The 12,176-nt window shown below is 39.0% G+C and overlaps 1 protein-coding gene across 5 annotated transcripts in view; it reads right to left on the bottom strand.

Annotated features, from left to right (window-relative positions):
* Positions 1–12,176, bottom strand: part of ANK3 (ankyrin 3) — a 707,282-nt gene that overhangs the window by 354,503 nt on the left and 340,603 nt on the right. For 2 of the 5 annotated variants that reach the window (XM_025395910.1, XM_025395912.1), the window contains exon 1: positions 10,298–10,857. The exons of 2 other annotated variants lie outside the window; for them this stretch is intronic. In XM_025395910.1, coding sequence (XP_025251695.1) covers positions 10,298–10,411 — 114 coding nt within the window. In that variant the 5' untranslated portion in view covers positions 10,412–10,857. Of the gene's footprint in view, positions 1–10,297; positions 10,991–12,176 lie in introns of those variants that run through there. One more of the 5 variants, XM_025395909.1, reaches the window with a different exon arrangement.

The raw sequence follows: 12,176 nt of genomic DNA, 5'->3' as shown, positions 1-12,176 counted from the left end.
AACCACAATGAGGTATCATCTCACCCCAGTTAGGATCGCTATTATAATAAAGACAAAAAATAGAAATAAAAATAACAAATGCTGGCAAGAATGCAGAGAAAAGGGAAATTTTATACACTGTTGGTGGGACTGTAAACTAGTACAGCCAATATAGAGAACAATATGGAGGTTCCTCAAGAAATTACAAATAGAACTACCATATGATTCAGTAATGCCACTACTGGGCATTTATGCAAAGGAAATAAAATCAGTATGTTGAAGAGATATTTGCACTCCTATGTTTTTTCTGCAGCACGATTCACAATAGCCAAGATATGGAATCAACCTAGGTGTCCAAAAATAGATGAATGGATAAAGAAAATGTGTACATACACACAATGAAATACTATTCAACCATAAAAAGGAATGAAATCCTGTCATTTGTAGCAACATGGGTAGAACCGGGGGACCTCGTGTTAAGTAAAATAAGCTAGGAACAGAAAGTTACACACTGCATGTTCTCATTCATATGTGGAAACTAAAAAAAAAGCTGATCTCATAGAAGTAAAAATAACAGAATACTAGAGGCTGGAAAGGTAGGGGAAAGGCAGGTATAGAGGAAAGATTTGTTAAAGGATACAAAATTACACTAGATAAGGGGAATAAGTTCTAGTATTCTGTATCACAGTGGGATGACTACAGTTAACAATAATATACAGTTTCAAATAGGTACATGGATGATATCAAATGTGTCCAACACAAAAAAAGATACAAGTTTGAGATGATAAATATGCTAATTATCTTGATCTGATCACTTCACATTATATTGAAACATCACTGTGTACCTCATGAATATGTACATTTGTCAATTTAAAAACATCGAAGAACCCCCCACCCAAATCAACTGACACAAAGTGATTTTGTCACTTATCTTCAAAAATACAAACATATTGGGAATTAATCATATTAATTTTTCTTTATTTTAGCATTAATAGAATTATAGTACTGTTAAGGTAGAATGCATTTCCAGTAAATGAAGTACAAGTCATTTGAAGTTGAGTCAATTTATTTATTACATCCAGTAATATCACCCTCCTACTATCTATGTCCCGCTCTTAATGTTCTTTTGGGAGAAAGAGATAAATCACAGAAATGATTCTATATGAGATTTCCTAGGGGAAGAAACCCTTGCATGGCATTTCATGGTCCAGAAAAGATTCATCTCAGGGAGCTCAGTATTCTGTAAAAATGATGCTCTCAGTGTAACACAGAGGCAACTCCAGGTGTGAAGAGTGGTAGAAAAAGCACAGAAATCAGACCAATTGGGGTTTGAATTACAGCTTTACACTTACTAATTGTGCAATTTTGGGCAAGTTTTTGAAACTTTCAAAGTATAACTTCCCTAATCCAGAAAATTGGAAAATAATATCCATGCCACGAAGATTCAACAAAATGATCTACATCATGCACGTGGTAGAACGCCTGGCCCACTGTAGTCCCTCAATGAATTACAGTCAACAAATAACAGGACAGGTAAATTCTGCTTCAGATGCTTTTGCTGTTGGATGTCTCACTGGGTAGACCTTCCTGGAACAATAAAAAAATCACAGAGGGTCTATGATGAAAATGTCTAAGGAAAGATGTCCAGGTTTCAGACTCAGTTCTTCTGTTTGGTTTAAGATGAGTGGTAGCATATGAATACACTGATAACTCTAAGTGGCAGTTATGGAAGTGGGCCAGTTTGGTCAGGTGAAGGTTAACTAGCTATATGTGATTGAAAATTTTAGAGACTCTTACAAGTAGCAATCAGATCACAGGGAGAAGGGAATCCCTGACAAAGGAAGACAGCCACTGGGCCACCTTAGGTTCAGAAACCAGGTACGACACCTAAGTCTACATTGGTCAGATTATTCATTCCTCTCCCAGTCCCCAACTATTCCAAAACTGTAACAACACCTCTATTGTGGACACTGCCTAGATTGGGGGATAAACTGGTGGGTAATGAATCTTATATTGTATTTTGTTTCTTCTCCATAATCACAATACATAAACTATATAATGAAGATTTCTTCATTCAACCCAAATAGTCTTTTTTTTTCCTTTTTCAACATTTATGTTCGAATCTGCAAAATAAAGTTCATTTATTAAAGGAATCATTTGATACTTCCTGTGTCTGTGCATAGGGTTCTTAAGTTTTCTTTAACATCTACCTCAGCAATCATTTAACTACTGAGAGAAGCTAATTAGTACTAATGTTAATGAATGGAAAAATGTATTTAACATATGAATCTTCAGGAGTATTTCTCAAAATGACAGATTTAATTCCCCAAGGGCTGTGGAAGGTTTGCAAAGAGCTAACTGTGGGACTTTAATGGTTGCCTGGGAATGACGGTCTTTTAGTAAAACTTCATTCACTATATCAATTCAGCAAATAATTTTGAATGCTTATAAGGTGCAAAAGTTGTTAAAAATATTCCCTCTTTTTCTCAGTTCTTCCACCTCATTCTTGACTACAATCCCTCAATGACATTTGAGAACCTATACGTTAGGAAGGGAAGTTGGAAACTTGCTAAATACACTTTTTACACAAGGAACCTGGCAAAATGCATTTACTTGCAGTATCTCTACTCTTCACAACATATATATAAAGAAAAAATAATATCCCTATTTGATCAATGTGGAAACTGAGGCCCAAAGAGATTAAGTTCATGGCCACACAGCTAATTAGTAGCAGCTTCTCTGCGAACTCACATTGAGCCTCAAGGCCCATTCTCTTCAATACCATGAATTGTAATACTTAGCTCCAGATACTTCCCCACATCGCTCCTTATTGTTTGTCTGTTTTATTAATGTTTCTAATCTTCTATTAAACAAAATTTACCATGTTTTCATACTTTCTTTCACTGTATAGATGTTTTACAAAATTGTACTTTATTAGGGTAAAAGAATGCTATTCATCTGATTGGTTCCAAGACCAGGTATTTTTGATTTCAGGGGTACCTTCACAGTACCTTACAAATGTCTCAGTCTCTGACTTTCAGTACCTAGAAAATCTTGAACTTCCTTTCTTCCAACCCTCTTATGGCCTAGTTCTATTTCCCCATTTTTTACCAGGCAGTCCATACATCCTTCTTCTCCTATGATGATGGTATTAGTAGACTTTTTTTTTCTGCCAAAAGTTGAGCTATATCCAGCAGATATGAATGGTAGTCTCTGTTCTTCCCATTCTAATGAGATATGTCTAAGTTCAAACAAAACTGAGGATATGATCCTAATTAATCAGAAAGTCACCCATGACTGAGAAATCATTTACTAGAACCAATTAAATCTAAATTGAAATCTATATATTTTATAAGCACCTCCCACATTTGTCAATAATAGATGATCCCATTTCATGACTCCACTTTGGGTCCATGAAAGCAGGATCTTGAGTGAATGGAATAAGTACCAGAAAAAAAATCTGACCTATATGTAAATGATTCAAGCTTGATGTCCTTTGGTTTGCTTTTAACTCTCCTACTTTTAGTTTACATAATATAAACTAGAATAACAATTTTTAGTTTACATAATATACACTAGAATAACAATTTGGGCAAAACTATAGCAAATTGCTTTTTATTTCTTGAAAATAAAATGTGAATTATGTAACTGACAATATAATGTTGTATTTAGATATTCTCCTTCAATATTTAAGCTACACCTAAATCTATCTATCTATCTATCTATCTAAACCAATGCTTTCACTGTTTTTTCAGTAAGTGGATTCTATTTAAAAATTTTAAATGCAGAAGTACACTAACTTAAGTATGAAAGAATATACAAATCTAGATTTTGCAGTTGAATTTAAATGATTTATTAAAATTTGAATTAGTAAATAATGTAACTTTCAACATCTCAAAAGTGATCATTTTTTTCTTGATATAAGAATTCACCCTGGATGTCCATTGATAAGAATCACCCTTAAGAAAATCTCTCCTGTAGAGGTTTTGATGGCCCAAGCAAGAAACTTAGAACCACACAGGCCTTGGTTCCAAGACCTGGTATTGCTGTGACCTGAGGCAAGTTTCATAAACAAACCTTGGCTTTGGTTAATGCCTCAGTACATTGGCTAACACTAAATACTCACACTAAAGTCCATTTATTCTTCTGTTCATTTGTCTGTACATTCTGAACAACAACAACAACTGCAACACTATGGCTCTTACTTTGTGCCAAGCGCAGCTTTAATACGAACTCACTGAAACCCCATTACAATCTTATACTAAGCACATCCTACTATTACATCCATTTTGCAGGTGGAGAGCCTGAGGCACAGAGAGACTAAATAACTTCTCCAAGGTCAACATCTAACTGATAGTGCCAGAATCTGAACTCAGACAATCTTACTCTATTGTTCACACTCTTAATCATTACATGATACTGCCTCTCATCCACTCATTCACCATCCAGCAAGCCCCAGTTTGGCTGTAGTAGATAATTACACCATCTCTGGCCTCAAGGAGCCCACAGTCTCTTGGTAAGACAGACAGGTAAACACGTAATTATGGTACAGAATATCAAGTATGCTAATTGACCATGCTCCCTGGAGACCTGGAGTCCATATACTCGATGCAGCAGGGAACAGAGCAAGTTTCCTTGATCTCATAAAGATCGACACAATCTTCTACCATAGTCCAGCTGCTGCAGTACAAAACCTTACTCTTGCCTGGCATCTTAGATCAGGGTGTCAGAGATACCCAGGTAACTAGGAATGGGGAAAGCCTATAAAATATCAGGATGCACTGAGCTTCAATGGCAAGAAATAACACTATAGTCCATGTCTATAAAAAATCTGTTCTCAAACCCTTAAATTGTGGTTAACCTTAAAGGAGACAGCTAGCACCTCATTACAACAAACCCAGTGGTTAAATAGAGATCCCAAAGTCCTTTGACCCAAGTTCAAGCCTAGGTCCACCACTCACTAGCTATATGACCTCAGACAAGGTATTTTTAAGCCTTAGTTTTACCTATAAAAATGGAGATGAAAATAATGCCTGCCTCATAGGAAAGTCATAGGGAAGAAAAAAGAATCACCCATGGGAATCCCTCTGCACATTGCTGACATACAGTAGGCATCCAACACACTGTTAAGTTGTCATTACACAATGTGTCTGAGGATTTGAAATCCTTGTGTTGGTAATTTTCATTTCTAACTTCCAAAAAATTTTAAAAAAAGAACCTTAAGAAAAAACATTAAAATTTACTGCAGAGGGTAAGAAAAACAGTCACTACAATACTGAATTAGAGACATAAAGCCTGTCGTTTAAAGTTTCACATGTCTAGAAAATAGCTTATCACTTAGAAGATTTTCTGAAACAAGCCCACTTTGATGTGCAGCTGTGAAAATATTAATGTCACATACTATACACCTTGTATGGCATAGTAGTTAAGAGCGCAAGCTGGAGAGTTAGACTGCCCCAATTGGAATCCTAGCTCTACCACTGTCTGACTAGGGTGAAAACTTTCGGCAACTAGCTTCAAGGCTCAGCCTCAGTCTCCTTGTCTGTAAGATGGGGATAATAAAAAAAATACTTTCTCTTCTCACAGGGTTATTAGGAAGATGAAATGAATCTCTACCTATAAAGCAATGGAACACCCTAACTACTGCAGAATAAGTGGTCAATAAATGGCCTGGGAGAAAAGACATGAATCCAGGACATTTAATTCTTCCTCTTCCCCCTTCAAGCCAGGAACTTGGCAGTTATCCTAGAATCCGATCTCTCTCTCACATCCTGCCTACAATCCATTGCCAAGTTCTACTGAGTCTTCCCCTAAATATCTTTGGTATGCAACACCCCCTCTCCACTGGCATAGTCTCCGCCTTGGTTCACACTCAGCATTTCGTGCCTGGATCCCCATCAGAGCTTCCTGACTGCTCTCCCTGCTGCTGCTACAACACGGATGCTTGAGTGACGGCTCTACCCCATAAAGCTATTCACAGTCCTCTCTTCTACCACCACCATTAAGGTCTCTCCCCGCTTTTAGCAGGATGATTTCCAAACTATGCAAGATGGCATACGAAGATCTTTATGCTCTGGCACCTGCCTACTTTTCGTGCCACGCACTCAGGTCCCATTTGCTCCAGGAATTCCAAAATACTGTTTGTTTCCCACACAGCCTAATAGTCTCTCCTACTTCTATTACTTTGGGAATGAGATTCCTGTTCTTCGGCTTGATTATCTTGCTGACTCCTCTTTCAACTCCACTCAGCTTCACTGAGATTCTCCTCTGAGCGCATCTGAGCCAAGTGAGGGTCTTTCTGTGGACTCCTGAGGCTCCCTCTTCATTCTTTATGGAAAGTGATTAATGGCTCTTATCTTTCTCCCTCCCTCTTCTGGGCGTTACTGTAGTGTTGCCACTATGCTTTGATTGGCTTTGTCTCCAACATTTGATGCAATGCCTGATCCACAGAAGTCACTCATTAAATGTTTACTGAATGAATACATGAATTCAAGAATGAAGCAATGAATATTTGTTCCCGCTCTGTCACTGACTGACTGTATGTTTGACATCAATAATCAGAAAATATGTTAATCATGGAATTGTCATTTTATTCTAGTATCTAGCACTGTGTCAGGTGCATATATAGAGAGAGATCTACCTACCTATCTGTTGAGAGCAAACTCCACAATGTTTTCTTTTTTAATATAAATTTCATTAGGTCACCTCAAATTTTTTACAGGACCTGGTAAATATATACAAGCATATATTCATATACTAACAAAACCCACTTATGGAACAAATTAGGGTTAATTCCAGTAATATCCCTCACTGTTGAAATGTATTTTATAGTTTATGTGGGGAGAGGGCATGACAGGCAGGTAACATGGTACCAGAAGCCAACAACGACAGGGAATGTGCAAGGACTGCAGCCTGACCACGAGGAGAGCACGTGTGACTTCGGCCCATCATGGCTTTATGGTAGGATGAGCCACCTACCGACCACCGCCCATGGGCCTGGGCCCTGCTGGCAGCAGGGGATATAAATAGCTCTTCTCTGCAACTCAGTCAGGGCAAGGATCCAGTAAAAACCCACCCAAAGGCACTCTATCTACAGTGGCATGCCTCCCACTGGTTGCCAACCTAGGCAGCCCATGAGCAGAGAAGTGTGGAGGGAAAAAGATACGGCAGGGAAGGGCAATGGGAAAGTATGGGGAAGGGGCATTTGTAAGTGCATTGGTAAGCACCTTTTAAACAAGATACTCATTCAAACTTTTTTTTAAAGCCAGACAAATTAGTAATAAAAAAGTAAAGGTTCGTCCACCTAGATGCATTTCCTTTCAACAAATAGGAAGATTTTCTTTTTCTTAACACTACTTAAGTTATGTCAAGAATAAAACACATCTTTATTAAAATTCAACTAATTATAAATTCCTAGAAGTTCTGTACTGCTTTTTTTTTTGGACTGGTAATCACATATTCATGATTAACATATTCAAAATAGACCATATGCACAATTCACTGGGTTTTTAAAAACTTGATGAAATGTGAATCCAATGTTAAGTCTACATATGCATTATGATTTCATGATAACATATAGTGATATCCCATACTATACGATTCTGTGTCATCAGACCTAATCAAGAAAGTTTCGTCTTTGGCCTTACTCAAACCTGAACTGCAGGAGTGTCATGGACCAAATTCCTTATTTTATAAACTAGATACTCTAGGATTTTCCCAAACTTTTCTAGTTTGTGATTTTATGAGAGTATCCACTATTACTTTTACGTAATTAAAAGATCCTTGCCAGGCTCGGTGGCTCACACCTGTAATCCCAGCACTTTGGGAGGCCGAGGCAGGTGGATCACCTGAGGTCAGATGTTTGAGACCAGCCTGGCCAACATGGCGAAACTCCAACTCTACTAAAAGTACAAAAATTATCCAGGCATGTTGGTGAGTGCCTGTAATCCCAGCTACTCAGGAGGCTGAGGCAGGAGAATAGTTTGAACCCAGGAGGCGGGGGTTGCAGTGAGCTGTGATCACGTCACTGCACTCCAGCCTGGGCAACAAGAACAAGACTTCATTTCAAAAAAAAAAAAATCCTATACAGTATTTCTGCATATGAACAAGAGTAACTTCCCCATAATATCCCACAAAATACTTAGAAGAAGCATTTTTGATTGACATGAGGTCTACAACATGGAACAAACTAGCCCACAGGCCTTCATTAGAATCTTAGAAAAAGGTGGGGAAAAAGAAACCTAAAGTCATAACAATTCACTTTATAGGGAATGAGGGTCATATATGGCTATGCCACTGAAGGAAATCTAGAGTGTCTTCAAAATAATTCAGTCTTAACTTTGTATATCACAAGTAGTCCATGAAATAATTTGACTATGAATATTGTATCTTCCTAATATACTGTATCTTAGAGAATATACCTATTTTACTATGTTAAGAATGAACAACAGCAATGAAAGTATTATCCATGTGCCAGTTTTAGGATCTACTCTGAGTGTCCTGAGAATAAAACATTTAAATCCACTTGCACATTTACAATAGAGATATTGATATTTCTCCATGTTCCCTTCTGGTTGCTAAGTGATTTACATTGGACAGACTCTGTTGTACTGGTAACAAAGCACTTTGGTCCACAAAGCATTTCTACAGCTCAGTGAGTCCAGAAACTCCCTTTGCTTCACCCCTTCCCTACCTTGCTTCCAAGTCAAACAGGGGCCCAGGACAAAGGTGACAGATCTGTCATCACTGCTACAGAAAACTGCTGTACATAAACCTAGCTAGTCTAACAACCCTAACATATAGTGTCAATATTAATATGACACCATATCTTCATACAAATATATGTACCTTTTCCATGTTTCTTAGAAGCTAGTTTATCATGGTGGCAGTAGGCAGAGATGTATGGAGAGGGGGCAAGTGGTAGTGACCTACCCACAGAGAAACCTCATACAATAAAATTAGACCATAATCTAGCAAAGTATGGCCATTTCATAACAACTCTGCCGCGCAAGGCTTTGAAATACGCCTGCACACAATTTCTTAACCCAAGTTTGTATTTTTATGAAAATATATTCAAGAAGTTTATTTACAAGAATATCAAAGTAGGAACTAACTATATTTAACCTCTTGCAGCAAAACAACTGCAGCTCTCCAGCTTCAATCTCAGTCAGCGATGCAACAAAAGGCAGAGTCTTCTATAGATCCTAACTCTGAAGAAAATGGCAAGAGTACCAGGAATATTCATGGTCACTCCTGAAGAGGGGTCCATGTGGGGGATGAAATCTGCATGTCATTTAGAAAGCACATGCCTCACTGCTCACAGCAAATTAAGGATATCTTTCCCTTGGGAATTTTCACAAAGACACATAAAAATGCTTTATGACCTGCCTTTCCTATTCAGATCACAGTTTTAGTCCATTTTTATTAATTATCGTGGAGGAAAAGTGCTTTGGGGTCTTACTCCTGGTTCAGCACCTAGGAGTCATATTTAAGGGCAAACACTCTAAATACTCATGGGCTACAATAAAACACCTCTGACCCAGAATTTTCCTCCTATTTTCCCCCTGCCTTGGAATATCAGTAAGGAATCATCAATGCCTATGCTTTGATCTAAAGCGATCAGTGTTGAAGGTTTCAGGTCACTGGAATTCCTGCGTTCAGGATAATCACTCTCACCCAGCAAATTACCAAACCTCTGTGATTTCAGCTTTATTTAACAAAAGAAAGTTATTTCTAGCAGTTTATTTCCATTGCACAACTTGACAAAAAGCACCTTATAAGAATAAGAGGCAAAAGGAAAGAAAGAGGAAATAAAAGCAAAGCAGGAAATGACTTTTGTGCTACGTCTCTAAGGTCACAGATCTGCCTGGGAAACGCACGCATGTGACACAGTTCCAGCACAAAAGCTCTTTTTCCACGAGACAAACCTCTAAGAAGTACAAAGCCTGGCTCTCTGGCCTCTCCCTCTAACTCAAGTCACCGCAGTGCATTTCACCTTGACTGGGCTGTGAAGAAACTACTTTTGTAACTCCCTCACAACACCTTTCCGTGTCATGGAAACATGCCCATGCCTATATAAAGTGAAGCACACTTTCCGCATAGCCCTGCAATCACCCCACAGGAGAAAACCATCCCTCTTGCCTTGCCCATCCTATGGCCATGGTCTGCCATAGGGTTTATCATCTGTTCCCAATTTACACACCCAATTTACACTCTAGCCAGCATGTAAAAATAAGCTTTAATGCTTCTAACAGATGCCAGGGGGAGATTACAACAAAAAGAATCCAGGCAAGATACATGCTCTGGCATACATAGATACCTTTTTCTTCCGATCCCGGGACCGTTTGCGGTGTTTCCTTTTTTTCTCAGGCTCTTCTTCAGCATTGATTTCTAAATCCCTGTTTTTCTTTAATTGCGAGGCTGCATGAGCCATAATGCATTTAAAAAGATCCTCTCAAGCAGGCACGGCTTCCTTGTAAAAGGTGATATCCTCAGGCACCTTTAATCAGGCTTACAGCAGCATTCCAATCACTAGAGAGAAAGCTTTGACTAGAAGCAGGAAGATATTCACAATGCAAAGATGCTGGAGAAGCTGAAGCTTTTAAAAACCCAAATGATGATGTCCGGACTTCATCCTACACCTTCCTCTACCTGAACCTTTACAGGAGAGTGCAGCCATCGTAATGCATTTACCGTAGTGAAGAAGACAGCTGGGACAGAGGAAGCTGTATTATGGCTGTATCCCCTGCCACCAGCTGGAAGTGTCTAAGTGATTCCTCCGAAGGGGGAATGCTGCAAAGGATGCTTCTCCAAAGAGGAAGAATCAAGAGTCACCACACATGCAGAAGCAAAAATCCAGCACTAATTCTGAAAACCTATTTTAGAATCCTTTGAAAAAAAGAAAAGGCTGCAATTTATACATCACCACTAGATCTACACGGAGAATAATTTAACCCCTGATAGAATGGAGCTGTTCCTACTTTAGTTCAACTGCTGATGGTGACAAAATATATAAAATAAGATTTCAAAGAACACACTACATTTTGCTATGGAGATCCTGACTGCATTACGGGGAAAACAATGCATGTATTGCCCGTCTCAACAGTGCATCCTTTATGCTAAACTATCAGCCTAAATGCATTTTGTGGAGAAGACTACACAAGGGCTTGTTGTCTTTTAAAAACAACATGCTGATTACAACACATCATACAGAAAGATGTGAGCATGTTGGTGTATGGAACAGATGCCTGATTCATAGGAGGTTCCCCAGGACTCTCCTCTCATGGGGTCTGAGGGTCAGGAATCTGTGCCGTAATCAGTGTTTCTGAGTCAGTGAAATGCAGATTTGCTTTCATGTTAGGGTTTGCTTCAATCACCTTACTATTTTTGCCACCTGAGTTCTCAATGACCGCAGCCTCTGAATATTCATTATGTGAAGTGAAGCAGCAGCAGTGCTCAAGGCCTGCTGGGGTGTCTTCTGCTAGGATGCACACACTGGAAGAAATCTAATAAGTCGGGAGTCATTTGCACACATACTACACAGTATTCACAGTAAGTGCTTTAGCAAGAAACTGCTGAAATGTCAGGCTGGGCCTAAAACATATGAGATCTAGTAAAAAAAAAAAAAGAAAACACACACACACACACACACACACCAATTTCACCAAGAAAATGAGCCAGGGAAAAAAAAAAGAAAAAAGATGTTCTGATGAAAAGACTTTGTTAGCATGTGCCCTTCCAATACAAAAGTCCATAACTTTGGCTGCCGGTGCATTTGATTTTGTAGGGCTGACTGTGTAGGTGTGTAAAGGACAGAGCACCAGGTCCAGTGCATCATGTGAGGATTTGGTTGGGGTTCTCTGGAGTTGTTGTTTGTCTGCTTCACAAAGTGTGCCAAGCGTGAGTTCCTGCAAACAACTTCTACTCACCATACGTCTAGATTTGGGGTTCAAAGGTCTTTCCTCTTTTCCTCTTGTAGGATGCTTTATAGTCTCTGTGGAGCAGTGATGAAAATGGGAAGGGAAATTCAGGGACCATGGCGTCCCATTCCTACTACCAATGGACTGCGCACTTCTCTGAGGCCTCAAGGCAAACTACAGGGAAACCACGCTGGTCATAGAGTTACCATGGGCCTACTATGTGCACTGATGCTCACGTGCTTCACTTCCACACAAACTGTCTTCATGAAGAAAGAGTTC

Source organism: Theropithecus gelada, chromosome 9 (genome assembly GCF_003255815.1).
Source record: "Theropithecus gelada isolate Dixy chromosome 9, Tgel_1.0, whole genome shotgun sequence".
In the NCBI taxonomy this organism is placed as follows: domain Eukaryota; kingdom Metazoa; phylum Chordata; class Mammalia; order Primates; family Cercopithecidae; genus Theropithecus; species Theropithecus gelada.
The sequence above is the reverse complement of the archived record's forward strand: the minus strand, read 5'-3'. Positions and strand labels throughout refer to the sequence as shown.